At 40.5% G+C, this 19,861-nt stretch overlaps 1 protein-coding gene and 1 long non-coding RNA gene across 2 annotated transcripts; one reads left to right on the top strand and one right to left on the bottom strand.

Moving 5' to 3' along the window:
• The first annotated feature begins 627 nt into the window (after positions 1 to 627).
• Positions 628 to 5,555, top strand: LOC146395594 (uncharacterized). The gene is made up of 2 exons (XR_014831526.1): positions 628 to 3,710; positions 4,597 to 5,555. It is a non-coding gene; the product is annotated as an uncharacterized LOC146395594 (long non-coding RNA).
• On the bottom strand, positions 939 to 19,798 carry KGD4 (alpha-ketoglutarate dehydrogenase subunit 4). The gene is made up of 4 exons (XM_003134022.6): positions 19,733 to 19,798; positions 4,749 to 4,812; positions 2,428 to 2,612; positions 939 to 1,920 (listed from the first exon to the last, which is right to left on the bottom strand). The coding sequence occupies exons 1-4, from the start codon at positions 19,772 to 19,774 to the stop codon at positions 1,903 to 1,905; spliced, it is 309 nt and encodes a 102-aa protein (XP_003134070.2). The 5' UTR covers positions 19,775 to 19,798; the 3' UTR covers positions 939 to 1,902.
• Between the last annotated feature and the right edge of the window lie 63 nt (positions 19,799 to 19,861).

The raw sequence follows: 19,861 nt of genomic DNA, 5'->3' as shown, positions 1-19,861 counted from the left end.
AATCTATGTACTCCAAGCCAAACCCAAATTCTTTCTATGACACCATCCTCCTTGGGAGCTTATCCTGTGAGAGCAATTCCCACTAACACTGTTTTGCCATACAAATTCTGTACACACAAATTCTGTAAAAGTAATTTTTTTTTTCCACTGGAACTTTCATGGCAGCAGCTGTAATGAAGGTGGCCCACAGAAAGTTCCAGTATTAGGGGTTTCTACCTGCTGGTCCACAGTATTATTCAAGCCACTCTTCACTTCCTGAACCTACTCAGTTTCTGAAAACAAAAACAAAAACAAAAACAAAAAAAAATTGCCTTGGGTTTCCTTTTACTGAAATGGGAAAGCTAAGGAGAAAAAAGAGAACAGTGGTAGTTTTTAAGAAATTTCCCCAAATATATTTTTTTAAATAATAAAAAATAAAATCACGAGTCATGCATTTCTCATGAGTCGCCGAAACAGCTTACTGCTAGCACCAAACTCCTATCTCATATTCAAGTTGGGGAACATTTTTACTGGACCACAACACAGAATTTACATGAGAAACAGATAAATAGTTCTGAAATAGTTTTTAATTTTTTAATTTTTTGCTTTTGCTTTTTTTTTTTAGGGCCACACGCACGGCATATGGAGGTTCCCAGGCTAGGGGTTGAATCAGAGCTACAGCCGCAAGCCTATTACCACGGCCACAGCAATGTGGGATCCTTAACCCACTGAGCAAGGCCAGGGGTCGAACCCGCAACCTCATGGTTCCTAGTTGGATTCGTTAACCACTGAGCCATGATGGGAACTCCTAAACAGTTTTTTGTTTTTTAAAGTGGAAAGATTAACCCATAGGCACCTGGACAAATATAAAAACATACTCAACAGTTCTACTCTGTCTATTGCTCATGAGTGACCCTTACTATTAGGGATGACTTCTTTAAAGCATATTCTAGAAATCATTAAAGGTATGCAGTAGAATTTATTTCACTTTGTGAGGCTTTACTTTCACAATAATACATACCCTTGGCAAAGGAAGACCCTATTAAAATTGCATAAATTGCATAAAAAGGTAAATAGGTTAATTTTATGAGGTTTTCAATAAGTTTGAGAAAGTTTTATGATTATCAGGATTCATATACATGATCACAATCAAAACAGTAAAATAAACCAAAGAACAAGACTTTCTTAACATCCCTAGAAACAAAAGCAGTTTCTGGTCAAACATTATTCCTATGTTATATTCATTTTGATCTCTTATTTTCCATTTTAACTACTGACATTTTTTTTCTGAATATAGGTTACAAATAATCTTTTGTGTTAACTCCTTAGTCTTAATACCACAAAGCCACCTGTTTTACTTTGGCTATATTTTTATCATTTAGAGTACCATATGCTTATTAAGCTGGTTATATTTCAGTTTAACTCTGTGAATGCAAAAATATTAAGAGAGTTAAGAACAAATAATGGAGTCATTATTTCACTGATCCTCCTTCAATTTCAGGAAGATTACTTCCCAGAAAGCTACAATTCTGCCTGATATTCTTTCCATGTTTAAACAGAAATTGAAAGAAAAGTAAAATTATAGGAAACCTATGATACTTCAGTAGACATTGTGTGCTTTTAATAGTTCAACACTGTAATGCTTGATAATCAAGAGTAAATTAATAGGCTAACATTTAAAAATGTATACTTTAATAAGTATAAAGTATATAAACAATTAGGTAAGCTTGTGGAGAAGCTGACCCAGATACATAAATTAGGAGATATAAGTGTCCATCTAAATTTTCTATACTTCATTTTCTTTTTTTACAGAGTATTTATTAAAGTTGCTTAATGTACAATTTTTCATCTGTCATTCTGAAGTCCTCTAATGTAAAGACTATTCTTTTGTTTGATGACAAACAGCAGCCACATTGGTAGTAATTATTCTGGACCTCCACGCTGAAAAGAAAAAAAAGCATAAGATTAGGTGTTGTATTTACAAAGAAATGTTTTCATGGCTACTATGCAAATTTACAACATTTTAAGCAAATGATCTTTAGGTTTTAAAAACAATTTCAGGTTTTTTATAGCACTCATTTTTTGAGCACTTACATTCAATGTTATATAAAGAATTTTGGATCTGAAAGGGACTCAAGGTTGACCCAGATCAATGGTTTTCAAGTATCAGAAATCCTTGATACTCTAAAAAATTAATGAGGACTCTAAAGAGCTTTTCTTCATGGGGTATATATATTTTGCTATTTATTATACTATACTTCTACACATATTTTCCTTCCCGCGCATTTACTAACTGCTTGATCATAGTTTATTCCTCATAGTCCTCGCCTGACCATCCTTGTCTTAGCTATGGACACACCTTGACAAGACAAAGGGAAGGACATGCTAATCAGCATCTGAAACTCCAAAGCCAATAATGCTCTATCGTGATAAAGAGCAATAACATACTTGGATAAATTCCATTTCTTCCTGAGACACAAGTTTCCTTCTGTATTTCTGAGGTAATGTTTTTATTATCTCTGCAGTGTCTGGTGGACCCTGATGCTTCAGCCAGTCTGGCGATTTACTTCCCTTAGAATGCTGTGAAATTGAAGGGTGAGATGGTAGTGCTGCTGATCTCAAAACTTCTGATACTGCAATTAAAGAAAAAAAAAAGGACATGGAGGGACTGTTCAATGTTTTAAAATACTATTTTAAGTTATCTATTATTGAATAAATGAGTTATTCTTAAAATGCTAAGTATTATAATTCTAAGAGACAAGTATTATAGAGTAACTTGGTTATAAGTTATATAATTTCAGAAAGTTCTTTTTAAAGCAAATGAGGTATTTTGAGTGAAATTCTATATTGAAGAATAAGTTTATAAGGTAACAAAATTCCTAGGTTGTGAAGTTCAACCCTTTTATATAACCTACATTACTTAAATTTTGTCATGTGGTAGCGTTTAGAGGTAATATCTCAAAATGGAGAATAAGAAACTTGGTAAATGTAGCTAAGATTCGTTTTCTCAAGACCTTTATACTTGTCTGTCACCTATATCCTAATTCTTCAAGTTACAGTAAGTTAAAAATATCCATATACAGGGAGTTCCCTGGTGGTCTACTGGTTGGGACTTGGTGTTTTCGCCACTATGGCCCTGGGTTCAATCCCTGGTCTGGGAACTGAGATCCAGATCAAGCCACTGTAAGCCATGGCCAAAAAAAAAATCCATATAAAATTTGTTAAAATTCTCCCTGAATTAAAGGTCAAATATCTTATAATAAAGTCAGTGACAAAGAATCTAGTAAAAAGGAGTAAGTTGTAGTTCCCCCTGTGATGCAGTGGGTTGAGAATCTGACTGCAGGGGCTCAGGTTGCTGTGGAGGTACAGATTCAGTCCCTGGCCCAGCATAGTGGGTTAAAGGATCTGGCCTTGCTATGCCTTGATTCAGTCCCTGGCCTGGGAACTTTCATATACTCTGGAGTGTGGCCATAAAAAGAAAAAAAAGGAGGAGTGAGAGCAAAACAGAACTTGTTCAGATTTTCAATTACTTGACAAGCAGTAATTGCTAAGGTTTAATTCCATCTAAGAAATACTGCTTGAATGAACAGACAGATGAATGAATGAAAGAAAATAAAGTTAGCTGGGAGAAAAATACAAGAATGGTGGTTATAGATCATAATCTCTGCAAATATAAGCATGAGAGAGTCTACTAAAGGAGAGACGAAAAGAAAGAACAAGGAATTCCTGCTGTGACACAATGGAAACGAATCCAACTAGGGACCATGAGGTTGCGGGTTCGAGCCCTGGCCTCACTCAACAGGTTAAGAATCCAGTGTTGCTGTGAGCTGTGGTGTAGGTTGCAGACGCAGCTTGGATCCTGCGCTGCTGTGGCACAGGCTGGCAGCTCTAGCTCCAATTCGACCCCTAGCGTGGGAACTTCCATATGCTGAGGGTGCAGCCCTAAAACTAAAAAGACAAAAAAAAAAAAAAAAACCAGAAATATCTGGAGTTTCCATTGTGGCTCAGCGGAAATGAATGTGACTAGCATCCATGAAGGCCCAGGTTTGATCCCTGGCCTCGCCATGGGATCCTTCATTGCCATGAGCTGTGGTGTAGGTCGCAGGCGTGGCTCAGATCTGGCGATGCTGTGGCTGTGGTGTAGGCGGGTGGCTACAGCCCCGATTCCACCCCTAGCCTGTGAAATTCCATATGCCGTGGCTATGGCCCTAGAAAGACCAAAAAAAAAAAAGAAAATCAGAAATATCTATTACTGAATTACCACCTTTTGAAAAGGAGGTAAGACAAAGTTAATTTCTACTTACATGCAACCTCACATACCATTTTGTTCTAAGGGACAATAGTTTACCTGATTTTAAAATGAGAAATACTGTGGGGTTTTTTTTTTGTTTTGTTTTGTTTTTTGTCTTTTTGCCTTTTCCTAGGGCCACTCCCGCGGCATATGGCGGTTCCCAGACTAGGGGTCTAATCGGAGCTGTAGCCACCAGCCTACACCAGAGCCACAGCAACTCGGGATCCAAGCCGAGTCTGCAACCCACACCACAGCTCACGGCAACGCCAGATCCTCAACCCACTGGGCAAGGTCAGGGATCAAACCCGCAACCTCATGGTTCCTAGTTGGATTTGTTAACCACTGAGCCATGATGGGAACTCCGTAAAATGAGAAATATTGTTTCTAGTAGAATATTCCTGTATAAATCCATATGTACATATAGTTTTCCTTACATCTTTTTTTTTTTTTTTTTTAACCTAAAGAAAGTACAGCTTACCATTGGGTTTAGGATTGTCTCTTCTGTCTGGGAACCTTATTAATGGAGTATGTGGCTTGACTACCTAAAGGAAAAATAAAATGCATGAAAAAGAAATGAAGTACTAAAATAACATTAACTGCTTAAGAAATAATCTACTGAACCCCACAAGCAGATACCTTTGTTGGATTAAAATAACTTGTTACTTTAGCAACTTTGAATTTTACTACTTTATTCCTCCCTAGTTTCTGACCTATATATAACATGTTTATCTTATCTATTCATAATAATTTTGTACTTTATACATCACAACACATTTTTCTGTACTGCCAAATGACCTCCATACAACCTGATGAAGATGACCTGAATTTTATGTTGCATGACTCTACGTTGCCTTGCTGATAGGTAACAACTGGAAATCTCCTGACTCATATTGAGTTGTTTCTCTACTATGTTAATACCTAGCAGTTTAGAATAAGATAAAAAGCATATTGAAAAGTAGGCAATCAAAAAAAAATTTTTTTCTGGAATTCCCGTCATGGCTCAATGGTATCCATGAGGATGGGGGTTCGATCCCTGGCCTCGCTCAGTGGGTTAAGGATCCGGTGTTACCATGAGCTACAGTGTAGGTTGCAGACAAGGCTTGGATCCCATATTGCTGTGGCTGTGGCGCAGGCTGGCAGATGTAGCTCTGATTGGACCCTTAGCCTGGAAACAAACCTCCATATGCTGCGGGTGTGACCCTAAAAAGACAAAAGACAAACAAACAAAAACAAAACAAAACACCTTTTCCTGACTACAAAAGTAAAAAATGTTCTGTGTAAAAAATTTGAAAAGAATGCAGAAAAGCACAAAAACCAAAAATATCAGTAAGCCCAAAAGCCACATAAAATAGTTTTTTAAACATTTGTTAGTCCTTTACTTAGTCTTTTCCCTATACTCATAATAGAAATCAGTGTTTTTAAAATATTTGGTTTGGAATTCCCATTGTGGCTCAGAATGTTAAGAACCCAACACAGGGTCCATGAAGATGTGGTTTCGATCTCTGGTCTCGCTCAGTGGATTAAGCAGGACAGGTCAGGAGTTCCCAATGTGGCTCAATGGTTAACTTATCTGACTAGGAACCACGAGGTTGTGGGTTTGATCCCTGCCCTTGCTCAGTGGGTTAAGGATCTGGCGTTGCCGTGAGCTGTGGTGTAGGTTGCAGACGCAGCTTGGATCCCAAGTTGCTGTGGCTGTGGTGTAGGCCGGCGGCTACGGCTTCGATTCGACCCCTAGCCTGGGATCTCCATATGCCGAGGGAGCGGCCCTAGAAAAGGCAAAAAGACAAAAAAAAAAAAAATTAAAAAATAAAAAGCAGGGCAGGTCATATAGGCAGTGCAGTGTAGGCCAGCAACTAGAGCTCTGATTCACCCCCTAACCAGTGAACTTCCATATGCTGCAGGTGCGTCCGTAAAAAGAAAAAAAAATAAATGCTGCGTTTTTTTTTGTTTGGGGGTTGTTTTTTGTTTTGTTTTGTTTTTTTAGCTGTGCCTGTGGCATGTTCCTGGGCAAGGGATCAAACCTGTGTCATGGCAGAGACCTAGGCTGCTGCAGTGACAACACCAGATCCTTAACTCACTGTGCTACAAAGGAGCTCTGTAAAATACAGTTTTTAATAAGACATTTGAAGAGTATTACTGTTTCATCCCTAAAGTTCAAAAAAAAGGGCTAAAGAGAAGCTTAAATGGAACTTTCAGCATGAGATGTCCTGAATATATAATGCTGAGTCTAATAAACAGAGCAGGTTTTCCCACTAAAGTAATCTGTAAGTTGCTGTGTAACTAGTGAGATCAAGGTGTGTTTATTTGCAATATATCTGTGTGTGTGTGTGTATATATATATATACTACATATTTACACACTTTATTTGTACAGAAGTATATAGGTTTGTTGGGACCAGATCCTTTAACCCATCAAACCCATGCCTCTGCAGCAATCTGAGCCGCTGCGGTCAGATTCTTAACCCATTAGGCCACAGCAAGAACTCCCTGATTGCTTAGTCTTTAAACGGTTCAAATGTTACTCTGAAAAAGACTCCCTTGATTCTTAAATCTGATTTTAAAACTTCTCCTGTGTTTCCACAGTAACGTGAACATCCTAAGTATACTATGTAGAGGAACAGATAAATGAGCCAATGACTACAAGAAAGTAAAGCTCCTGGAAAGGCAGAGTTGGAAAATTATGTACTCTGCAGCAGTACCCCGTACCCAGTAAATGCTCAGCAAGCATCTGCTAAATGGGTGAAAAGACTTTTTTTTTTGGTCTTTTTGTCTTTTTAGGGCTGCACCCGCAGCATATGCAAGTTCCCTAGGGGTTGAATCAGAGCGGCAGCTGCTGGCCACAGCCACAGCCACAGCAACTTGGGATCCCAGCCACGTCTGCAACCTACATCACAGCTAACAGCAACACCCTATCCTTAACCCACTGAGCAAGGCCAGGGATCCAGCCCACATCCTCAGGGATCCTAGTCAGTTTCATTAACCACTGGGCCACACAGGAACTTCAAAAAGACCATTTTTAAATTAGGATTAACTGTATAGGCCTAACTGTATAGACCTTTAATTATGTATATGCACACTCATACAAACATACATACACTAGAAAGAACATTTAAACATTGCTTTTGTACACCTACAAACGTGGTATGGAGGAGTTCCCGTCATGGCTCAGCGGTAAGGAACCCAACTAGCATCCATGAGGATGTGTTTTCAATCCCTGACCTTGCTCAGTGGGTTAAGGATCTGGTGTTACCATGAGCTGTGGTGTAGGTTGCAGACACAGGGCAGATCTGGCGTTGCTGTGGTTGTAGAACAGGCTGGCAGTTGTAGCTCTGATTCAGCCCCTAGCCTGGGAACTTCCAAATGCCTCGGGTGTTGCTGTAAAAAGCAAACAAACAAACAAAACCCAAAAAATGGACGTGGTATGGAGTTCACGTTGTGGCTCAGTGGGTTAAGAACTCGACATAGTGTCCGTGAAGATGCTGGTTCAATCCCTGGTCTCGTTCAATGGGTTAAAAGGATCTGGTGTTGCCTTAAGCTATGGTGTAAGTCGAAGATGTGGTTGGGATCTGTCATTGCCATGGCTGTGGCGTAGGCCAGCAACTGCAGTTGTGATTCGACCCCTAGCCAGGGAACTTCCATATTGGAAAAAAAAAAAAAAAAAAGACAAAAAATTAAAAATACCTAAGTGGGAGTTCCCGTCGTGGCACAGTGGAAACAAATCCAACTAGTAACCATGAGGTTGCGGGTCAGATCCCTGGCCTTGCTCAGTCAGCTAAGGATCCAGTGTTGCCGTGAGCTGTGCTGTAGGTTGAGGACGCAGCTTGGATCTGGCGTTGCTGTGGCTGTGGTGTAGACCAGCAGATATAGCTCCGATTGGACCCCTAGCCTGGGAGCCTCTATTTGCTACAGGTGTGGCCCTGAAAAGACCAAAAAACAAATAAATAAAATAAAATGTAGAGCTAAGACAGAAGTAAAATATACCTTGATAAACACATTTTAGGACTTCCAAAAAATGTTTTTTAATTTTTAAAATTTATGTTTTTTTTAAGACTGAACCTGCAGCATATGAAAGTGCCCAGGCTAGGGAATGAAATGGAGATGCAGCTGCTGGCCTATGCCCCAGCCACAGCAACACCAGATTCAAGCTGCATCTGTGATCTGTGCTGCAATAGCTGATCCTTAACCCACTGAGTGAAGCCAGGGGTTGAACCTGCATCCTCACAGACACTATGTAGAGTTCTTAACCCACTGAGCCACAACGGGAACTCATCAACAATTTTAGTATTGGCTATTTTCATTAACACTTCACACAGTAAAAAAAAAAAAAATCCCCGTCATCTAATCTTACCTGTTAATACAATGTACACATCACAAACAGAAAAGGATTTTGTTAAGCCATGATCCTAATACCTTTTTACACTTTATAAATAAAAAAATTATTTAATATCATCTAATATTTAGCTTATGCTCAAATTTTCCTGTCCCCAAACTGTCTTTTTTAAACTATATATATATATATATATATATATATATATATATATACACATACACACTCTCTCTCTCTCTCTATATATATATCCACACACACTATATATATATATATATCCACACACATACACACACACATTAACACTTATTAGTTGGGTAGCTTTATAACTAAGGGAAAAAAGGGAGCTAATCCAAATAACTTTCACAGTGCTTAGACTATATACCTCAGTCTAAAGACTGAAGGAGGAGTTCCCATCGTGGCTCAGTGGAAGCCGGTTTGATCCCTGGCCTCAGTGGGTTAAGGCTCTGGCGTTGTCGTGAGCTATGGTGTAGGTCACAGACATGGCTTGGACCTGGCATTGCTGCGGCTGTGGTGTAGGCCAGCAGCTTTATCTCTGAATAGACCCCTAGCCTGGGAACCTCCATATGCCTAGGGTGGGGTCCTAAAAAGCAAAAAAAAAAAAAAAAAAAGTTAAATAAATAAAGACTAATGAAATATAAAGATACCTCAAACTTTTTACTTGGTAGATTGGTTGTGTAGATATAACTACTCTGAAACCATTCTGTAAATACAAATGAGTACTACATATATTGATATGTGGGGGAGCTAGGGATTTCCCTATGAGAGAAAGAAAATACAAATATAGGATGGGAGAAGGCAAGGAAGAATACTGTAGTGGTAATAGAATCTGACGGGTCAGCAGGAACTCAGGATAAAAGTCATGAATTTCTTCAACCAGCCTCGTTAACTTGTGTTATTAATTTGCTAATATCAGTCGTTTCCAGTCTTTCTTCTATTACAAATAATGCATAGAATCAATAGTCTTGTACTATTCTTATCTTTGCCAGTGTACCTGTGAGATAGATCCCAAGGAAAAAAACTGCTAGGTCAAAAGATAAAAAAACACAGTTTTGAGAGGTACTGCCAGATTTTCCCTTCATAGGGGTTATACTATTTTGCATTCCCTCAGCAACAAATGAGTGCCTGTTTCTCCAGAGCCTTCCCAACAGACTTACTTGATCCAACTTGTACATTTTCTTTTGTTCTTTAGGGCCGAACCCATGGCATATGGAGGTTCCCAGGCTAGGGGTTGAATCGGAGCTGTAGCTGCTGGCCTGCGCCACAGCCATAGCAACGCAGGATCCGAGCTGCATCTGCAACCTACACCACAGTCACACCCAACAGCAGATCCTTAACCCACTGAGCGAGGCCAGGGATCTGACCAGCAACCTCGTGCTTCCTAGTTGGATTTGTTTCCGCTGAGCCACAACGGGAACTTCGCAACTTGTACATTTTAAATAAAATCTTATTGATAAAATGTTATCTCCATGTAGTTGACATTTTCATTTATTATAAGGCTGACCATCACCTCATGTGGTTAAGAGTCACTTTACCTGTGAATATGATTACACCCTATTACACTGCTGGTGGGATTGTAAATTGGTACAACCACTGTGGAAAACAGTATGGAGATGCCTCAGAAAACTAAAAATAGAACTACCATTTGATCCAGCAGTCCCACTCCTGGGCATCTATCCAGAGAAGACCATGACTTGCAAAGACACACGTACTCTGATATTCATTGCAGCACTATTTGCAATAGCCAAGACGTGGAAACAACCAGAATGTCCATCGACAGAGGAGTGGATCAAGAAGATGTGGTACATATACACAATGGAATATTACTCAGCCATTAAAAGGAATGAAACACTGGCATTTTTAGCAACATGGATGGACCTAGAAATTATCATGCTAGGTGAAGTCAGCCATACAATGAGACATCAACATCAAATGCTTTCACTGACATGTGGAATCTGAAAAAAGGACACAATGAACTTCTTTGCAGAACAGATACTGACTCACAAACTCTGAAAAACTTATGGTTTCCAAATGAGACAGGTTGGGGAGTGGGGGATGCATTGGGGGTTTGGGACGGAAATGCTACAAAATTGGGTTGTGATGATCATTGTACAACTAAAAATGTAATAAATTCATTGAGTAATATAAAAAAATAATTAAAGAAAAAAATATGATTACAGCTCTTGCTCTTTTTTCTATGCTCAAGTTTTTTGTTTTGTTTTGTTTTTGGCCACACCTGAGGCATGAGGAGTTCCCAGGGCCAGGGACTGAACTGGCACCACAGCAGTGACAACACCAAATTCTTAACACACTAAGCCACCAGAGAACGTCACAAGTTTTTTCTATGGCATGGCTATTGACCCTCTGCTGCAATTTTTTTTACCTGCTTTTTAAAAATTTTCAGTATATTTTGGTGAGTACAAGTTTTTCTTTTTAGTGTAGTCCAAATGATGAATTTTCCCCCTTATTGCTCCTGTGTCATAGTTGGGAAAAGTTTTCCCCACTCTCAGGTAATAAAGAAGCTCATGTTTTCATTTGGAGCTTGCATGGTTTTGCTTAACTTTTTATTTTTAAATAATTATGGCTTCACAGGACCTTGCAAAAAATGTACGAGGAGGTCCCACATGCCTGTCATTCAATTTACCACTATGGCAGTATCTGGCCTAACTACGGCACAGTATCAAAACCAGAAAACTGAAGATGGTATAGTCTACATATTTAGATTTTATCAGTTTTATATGCACTCATTTGTGCATGTGGATAGTTTATTGCAATCTGTTTACAATTTTGACAGTAAGGTATCAGATTTGGGAGTTCCTGTCATGGTGCAGCCTAAATGAATCCGTCTAGGACCCATGAGGTCGAGAGTTCGATCCCTGGCCTCACTCAGTGGGCTAAGGATCTGGCGTTGCCATGAGCTGTGGTGTAGGTTGCAGACGCGGCTAGGATCTGGCATTGCTGTGGCTGTGTCATAGGCCGGCGGCAACAGCTCTGATTTGACCCCTAGCCTGGGAACCTCTATATGCTGTGGGTGTGGCCCTCGAAAAGAAAAAAAAAAAAAAAAGGTATCAGATTCATTTGAAATTTATCCTCGTATAATGTGTGAACAGTGGGTCTTGTTTAGTCTTTTTCCAAAAGGCTATCAAGTCATACTTGTTAAAAAGTTCATTTCCTAATTTGAGATGCTACCTTTTATCATATGCTCAATTTTCACAGTCACATTTGCTGATACTTCCAATACAATGTTAAACAGTAATTGAAATATGGGGCATCCTTGTATTGTTCTTGATTTTTACTAAGGGAGACAAAGAACTTTCTTTAAAAAAAAAAGGGAGCTCCCGTTGTGGCACAGAGGAAGCAAATCTGACTAGTAACCATGAGGATGTGAGTTTGATCCCTGGCCTGGCTCAGTGGGTTAAGGATTCGGCATTGCCATGAGCTGTGGTGGAGGTCACAGACGTGGCTCAGATCTGACATTGCTGTGGCTGTGGCATAGGCTGGCAGCTGTAGCTCCAATTTGACCCCTAGCCTGGGAACATCCATATGCTGCAAGTGCAGCCCTAAAAAGAAAAAAAAAAAAAAAAAGTGTATATATATATATATATATATATATAATATATATTACTATAAAGGTGCAAGTACATATTAACTATGAGATCAATCTTATGTTCTTTATGTTCTTCTAAATCCTTTAATAAGTTTTTAATCTACTAATCTGTCATCAAAAGGTGTGTTGAATTCTCTTCTAAACTCCTACTGTTTGTGTTTTATGAAAGAAGTCGCTGAGTTGGTTAAGAACCACTAGTATCCATGAAGATGTCAGTTTAATTCCTGGCCTTGCTTAGTGGATTAAGGATCCAGCTTGTTGCTGCATGTCGATGATGTGGTTTGGATCCCAAGTTGCTGTGGCTGTAGTCCAGTACATGCAGCTCCAATTCGACACCCCTAGTCCAGGAACTTGCATATGCTGCAGGAGTGCCCCTAAAAAGTAAAAAATAAAATAAAATTAAAGAAAAAAAGTTGCTGAGTAATTGAGTACAAAATTAATAACTATTAAATCTTAACTGTGAATTGTAGCCTTAACATTATAAAGTGTGCTTTGTCTTTTTTAGAGCTTTCTGGTCTGAATTCTCCCTTATTTGGTGAGATTGTGAACTCCTTCTTTTATATTTGCATTGGTCTGACATATCTCCACCTATCCTTTTATTATTATTAATATTATTATTATTTTGCTTTTTAGGCATATGGAAGTTCCCAGGCTAGGGGTCAGATCAGAGCTCTAGCTGAAGGCCTACACCACAGCCACAGCAATATAGGGCCAGAGCCGCATCTTTTCATGGCTTGGTGCTTCTTTTCAGTGTTGAATAATATTACATTATCTGGATGTACCACGGTTTATTTACCCATGCACCCACTGAAAGACATCTTAGTTGTTTCCAAATTTTGGCAATTATAAATAAAGCTGCTATTTAAAAACAAACAAACAAACAAAAACCACGTGCAGATTTCTGGACCTAAGTTTTCAACTTATTTGGGTAGATATCAAAGAGTGCAACTGTTCAACCATATGGTCAAAGTATGTTTAGTTGTGTAACAAACTGTCAAACTGCCTTCCAAAGTGGCCACACCATTTTGCATTTCCACCAGCAATGAATGAGAGTTCCTGTTGCTCCATATCCTTGTCAGCATTTGGTGGTATCAGAATTCTGGATTTCACCATTCTAATAGGTACATGGAAGTGTCTCCTTGTCTGCAATTCCCTAGTGACTGTAACACTGAACATCTTTTCATATGTTTGTCATCTGTATTTCCTCTTTTTTAAAAAACATATTTTTTACTTTATTTTATTATTTATTTATTTATTGTCATTTTGCCTTTTCTAGGGCCACTACTGCAGCATATGGAGGTTCCCAGGCTAGGGGTCAAATCAGAGCTGTAGCCACCGGCCTACGCCAGAGCCACAGCAACGCGGGATCCAAGCCACGTCTGCAACCTACACCACAGCTCACGGCAATGCCAGATTCTTAACCCACTGAGCAAGGACAGGGATCGAACCCACAACCTCATGGTTTCTAGTTGGATTTGTTAACCACTGCGCCACAATGGGAACTCCTGTATTCCTCTTTGATGAGGTGTTTGTTCAGATCATTTGCTCATTTTTCAATCAGGCTCTTTTTGTATTGTGACATTTAAAGATTTCCTTGAGTTCCTGCCATGGCTCAGAGGAAACAAATCTGACTAGGATGCAAAAGGACGCAGGGTGGATCCCTGGCCTTGCTCGGTGGGTTAAGGATCCAGCGTTGCCATGACCTGTGGTGTAAGTTGCAGACATTGCTCAGATCTGGTGTTGCTGTGGTTGTGGCATGGCCAGCAGCCACAGCTCCAATTTGACCTCTAGCCTGGAAACCTCCATATGCCACGGGTGCAGGCCTAAAAAGAGAAAAAAAAAAAGAGAGAGAGAGAAAGATTTCCTTGAATATCTTAAGTAACAGTCCTTTGTTTTTTTTTTTGCAAATATTTTCTGCCCTGTCTGTGGCTTGCCTTCTCATTCTCTTGACAGTGTCTTCTGCAGACCAGAAGTTTTCAATTTTAATGACATCCATTTATCAATTACTTCTTCCCTGGATTGTGCCTTTGGTCTTGTATTTTAAAAAAATCACTGTTAGAGCTCCTGCTGTGGAGCAATGGGATCAGCAGCCTCTTGGGAAAACTGGGACATAGGTTCAGTCCCGGGCCTGGCACAGTGGGTTAGGGATCCAGTGTTGCTACAGCTGTGGCATAGTTCATAGCTGCGGCTCAGATCTGATCCCCTGGCCAGGAGCTCCATAAGCTGCAGGGTCCTATCATTGTATGATTATTTAAATATAAATTCCTTTGTCTTTGTTTTCATTTTTGGGTTTTTGTTTTTTGTCTTTAGAGAGATTTGTACTTTTGTATAACGCTTTTGTTATGTTGCTACCTTTAGATAATGCTCTTAGTTGCCTCTTTTTGAGATACTATCTATCAGTTCACTATTCTGAGAAAGAATGAGAGTTGATGTTAATCTCTTCTCTGGTTCCCTCCCCATAGCTTACTGCTGGTTAAAAAGCAGAGGCAATTAGCACATTTATTCTATCCTCTTTTTTGGCCACACTCACACCATATGGAAGTCCCTAGACCAGGGATCAAATCCAAGCTACAGCTGCCAGCCTACGCCACAGTCACAGCACCGTGAGATCCAAACTGCATCTGTGACCTCTACCACAGCTCACAGCAACGCCGGATCCTTAACCCACTGAGCAAGGTCAGGGATCAAACCTGAATCCTCATAGATGCTAGTCAGATTGGTTTCTGCTGCGCCTCAACAGCAACTCCCTATTCTCCCTTCTGTATACTCTTTCCCTTATTCTTCCGTTTTAAAAGTTTTAGCAGGAGTTCCTGCTGTGGCACAGTGGGTTAAGAATCTGGATGCAGTGGCTTAGGTCACTGCAGAGACGCAGATTCAGTCCCCAGCCGGGCACAGTGGGTTAAAGGATCTAGCATTACCACAACTTCGGTGTAGGTCGCAGCTATGGTTCAGAATCAATCCCTGGCCTGGGAACTTCCAGATGCGGCAGGAGTACAGCCATAAAATTAAAAAAAAATTTTTTAAATAAAAGTTTTATTAGATCTTATACTGTCAGAACAAATAATACTACCAATGAGTCTTTTGCCTTTATCTCCATTATGTCTTAGTTCTGTAGTTAAATACATTCATTGCTTATATCCAATTCCTATGTTAAAAGAAATCCAAGAACAACTAAGTATTCCTTAAGTGTCTAAAGCTCATTCTCTGGGAATGAGCTTCAGGGAACAATATCTCTGAGTAATGAAAGGTTTAGAAGAGTTTGTGGCCTTTGTACCTGAAGGTCAGTGTAGCTAAAGCTTTGGTTCACATTTTCTTTCTCTAACTACAGTAATATGCTATCTACCTGTTTTCCTTTATAAAGTATTATATAGTATTATTTTTGAAAATTCTGATAACTTCCATCCTCTCTCTTTTTTTTTTTTTTGGCCATGTCCCCAGCTTGTGGAAGTACCTGGCCCAGGGATCGAACCTGAGCCAAAGCAGTGATTAAGCCAGATTCTTAACCTGCTGTGCCATCAGGGAATTCCCTTCCATTCTGTTTTAGGTGGTTAGTCTTGTTGCTTGGATCACCAAATAATTTTTTCTTTAAAATTGAATGATTTTTCAGAATATATCCACCGGTCAAGCATACTGGGTCATTTCTTTCAACTACAGGGTATAACTTTAAGTCTTCTTTCATATCAGGAAAGTTTTATTAAACTTTTTTTATTTTGAGATTTGGTCAACTCTAACTGCTTTCACTATTTCAGAGTCTACTTATTATACAAAAGTTGCACTGTCCTGTCTTCTGTGTTTTTCTTCGAATCCCTTCAATATCTTTTCTTATCTGTGATTTTTTTAATTGAAACAATTATTTTATTAAGGAAGCCACTTCTATGACTCATGAAGCCCAAGCTCAGTAAACAGTGATGAGTTCTGGAGGTAATGACACCCCACTCTGGACTTTCTGGTCATAATCACTGCTTTCTTTCTCTACCTCAGCAGAAAATCCAGACCCATGAAGCTTCAATCCTTGCCCTGCTATTCCTAGAAGATGCCAAAGCCAATTATGTAAGAGTGTTTTAAAGAGGAGAAGACAACTTTTGTCTTCCCAGAAGACAAACCCTCTACTTTGCTTTATGAGGCAGATAGCAACCCCAAACCACGGACAGGTTGGGACCTGCGCAGGCCTCAATCATTATCTGTGATTTTTAAAATCATTCTCTCTTCCTCCACTATTTTCTACAGCAAAACTTCCAAGCTGCTGATTGACCTTTATGTTCTTTCTAGTTTAGTGTCTGTTTCTGAAAGGTTCTTTTCTTTTACTCTTAATTCTTTACTGAGTTCAGAGCTGTACCATCCCTAAATCTTAGGGATTTAAAATCTAACCTCAACCACAACATTTTTACCTATAACTCTCTTCTCTGTTATTTCCCACCATCTGTTTCATCAAACCCTTCATTTTTCTTTTTTTTCCCTTCTGTCTTTTGTCTTTTTAAGGCCACATCCATGGCATATAGAGGTGCCCAGGCTAGGGGTCCAATCACAGCTACAGCTGCCCGCCTACACCACAGCCACAGCAGCTCGGGATCCGAGCTGAATCTTCGACCTACACCACAGCTCGTGGCAATGCCAGATCCTTAACCCACTGAGTAAGGCCAGGGATCGAACCCACATCCTCATGGATTCTAGTTGGGTTTGTTAACCACTGAGCCATGATGGGCACTCCAAGCCCTTCATTTCCTTGATGGTTCCCTTTTCTCTCAGTTAACTGGTTCCATCCTGACTTTACTTTCTTATCTAGCCTAGAACCCACAGTTCATTCAACATCCTTTTAGCACTCTCAATTGCCAGAGTTCCTGTCGTGGCTCAGTAGTTAACGAATCCGACTAGGAATCATGAGGTTTCGGGTTTGATTCCTGGCCTTGCTCAGTGGGTGGCTTGGATCCAGCGTTGCTGTGGCTCTGACCTAGGGTGGTGGCTACAGCTCCGATTGGACCCCTAGCCTAGGAACCTCCGTATGCGGAGGGAGCAGCCCAATAAATGGCAAAAAGAAAAAAATAAAATAACACTCTCAATTGCCTTGCTGGAGGTTTGTTTTCACCTCACCTGTAAACTTTAAACCCTGAATTAATCCAACCACCTATTTTCTTCCCCTATGTCTCAAGCAGCCAAATGATTTCCTAAATAATTAACTATCTCATTTCTAATTTTGCAGCATCTCAAACATATCAAAGACATACTGCTTGGCATTCAGCAGGCATTTGATGAATACTTAGAACTTACTCTTCTAAAATTACTTTTGAACACCCTGTGGTCCAGCCAAATTTCTCTACTTAGTGGTGACACCATGTTTTGTTAATTCCTATCAGTTTTTGCCAGTCTCTTGAAATACTACACTTCAAGATACAGATCAACAGCCAAGTTCTAAGCTCTGTGCAGGCACCATATATTACCTTGTTGGCACTGCAGTCCCAGCAGTGTAGGCCTGCCACAGAAATACTAAATATATTTTGCTAAAGTGTAATTATTACATAACACCACCACATACTGCTTTGTATTATGAATGTGAATACAAGTCTTTGCAGTTCTGTTAAAAGGAGTCAGATGGTTCCTTATTGTGTATTTCATAATATCTTTTTTTAATTTGCATATATCAGTAGTTAGTCGTTTATTACTACTGTGTACTATTCCATTTTAACAACTCTACCACAATTTATCTTGCTTATGGACATTTGGATATTTTTTGGATTGGGTGTTATTATGAATAAAGCAAGCATGAACACTTTTATACAGTGTTTTTCTAGGTATATGCATTCATTTCTCTGGGGTATAAACCTTTAAGTAGTACTGCTGGGACACAGAGCAGGTATGTTTAGTACTAGAGAATGACAAAACAGTTTTCCAGAGGGCTGTACCATTTTATAGTCCTACCAGCAGTGTATGAGAGCTTCAGGGGTTTCATGTTCTCATAACCACTTGGTACTGTCAGTCTTTTAAATAATTTTGGTGTGTGTAGTAGTATTTTCCGGTTTGAATTTGTATTTTCCTGGCAAGTAATGATGTTGAGGATCTTTTCATAGGGTTATTGCTCATTTAGATATCTTCTTTTGAGCAATATCAACCTTTTTTACCCATTTTAAAAATTGGGGAGTTCCCGCCCTGGCACAGTGGTTAACGAATCCGACTAGGAACCATGAGGTTGTGGGTTCGATCCCTGGCCTTGCTCAGTGGGTTAACGATCCGGTGTTGCCCTGAGCTGTGGTGTAGGTTGCAGACGCGGCTCGGATCCCGCGCGCTGTGCCTCTGTCGTAGGCCGGTGGCTACAGCTCTGATTAGACCCCTAGCCTGGGGACCTCCATATGCCGCGCGGGAGCATATGGAGGTCCCTAAGGCAAAAAGGCAAAAAAAAAAAAAAAAATTGGGCTATATGCCATGGGAATATGTGATTATCTATTATGGATACTAGTCTCTTGTCAGATGGTCTCCTGTCCTCCCAGCGTCTTTAATTAGCAAGTGCTCAATAACTACCCATTCAACGACTAAGTGAGGACCATTCAATGCAAAGAGGCTAAGGATTGGGATGCAGGATTACCCTTCAGAGTGAAATAACTTTAAGAGTCTTTTAAGGCAAGTATTTTTGCAAAGAGAAATGAACTTCTCATATCAAAGTTAAAAGTTAATCATACACTAATACACTTTTAAGAGTTGAAAAAGATCACGTAAAGAAACCGCAGAAGTGGAGGCTGTGGTCCTTTATATGCCAATTTTACCCTTCCTATTTAAACTAGAGACCACAGCTGGAGAAGCAAATACAAAAGCTATCAGGAGTCAGTAACTGATGTGTGGAGTAACTATAAAGTTCCTCTAGCACCAATCTAAACTCAGGGGTAAAAAAGCTTAGGAAACCAACACTAAGGCATATATTAAAAGATAAATATATACATTTTTTTACAGCCCCCCCCCCCATTCCGGCCTGTAACCAGACGATAGGACTGCCGGGGGCACTGGTGGGGGGAGATACCGCCCCGGGCAAGGACACAGCAGGTGGGGCCAGTTCCCCGGCCATTCCCAAGACCTTGAAGGGACACTGGGTCAGATGCCAGCTTCGCTTCCTTTCAGTCACCGCTACCGCCCTCCTTCCGATTGGCTGATCTGCTACAACACGGATAACACTAGTCGCCGATTGGCCACGCTATTGCCAAGGCAGCCAAGGCTGCAGACTCCTAAGAGGCTAACGAGGTCCTAGTGGAGTGCAGTCTAGGGACTTTGGAGCAGCGACGGGCCTACCTGGGAAGATGCACTCTCGCGGCCTGACTCGATTCTCGGCTCCAGTGCCCGGCTCAATGCCCGACCCAACGAGCTCAAGGTCCAATTCTCACACACACCCCAGGGGCGCCGCTGCAGGCCCTATCTAGGGCCGTGGTCACGGCGCAGATTCCGCCACCGCCTTTCCTCCTCAGCGCCGTTGCTATCCTCAGCACCACCCCTACCGCCCATGGCGCGGAAAAGCGACCGAATCGCCTTACCTGAACGACCCTGCTGGCAGACGCCATCTTACTGCCCATCATGACCCCCGAGGAGGGGCAGCTTCCGGAGCACTAGCTAGCAGCGGCTATATCAGGAGTCCTGGGCGGCTGGGGGCGGGCCCTGCAAGT

Source organism: Sus scrofa, chromosome 16 (genome assembly GCF_054392235.1).
Source record: "Sus scrofa isolate SSC_HxYL_T2T_F1_AM1 chromosome 16, Sscrofa_HxYL_maternal_Yorkshire_Landrace_v2.0, whole genome shotgun sequence".
Lineage (NCBI taxonomy): Eukaryota > Metazoa > Chordata > Mammalia > Artiodactyla > Suidae > Sus > Sus scrofa.
Note: the sequence above shows the minus strand (reverse complement) of the source record. Positions and strands in the feature narration are given on the sequence as shown.

Excerpts from the sequence above, each read along its gene's own strand:
- KGD4 (XM_003134022.6), bottom strand. The coding sequence starts at position 19,774 with ATGATGGGCAGTAAGATGGCGTCTGCCAGCAGGGTCGTTCAG. Across the intron at positions 4,813-19,732 it reads CTGCCAGCAGGGTCGTTCAG|GTAGTCAAGCCACATACTCC; the intron begins GTAAGGCGATTC and ends TTTTTCCTTTAG. Across the intron at positions 2,613-4,748 it reads AGACAATCCTAAACCCAATG|TATCAGAAGTTTTGAGATCA; the intron begins GTAAGCTGTACT and ends CTTTAATTGCAG.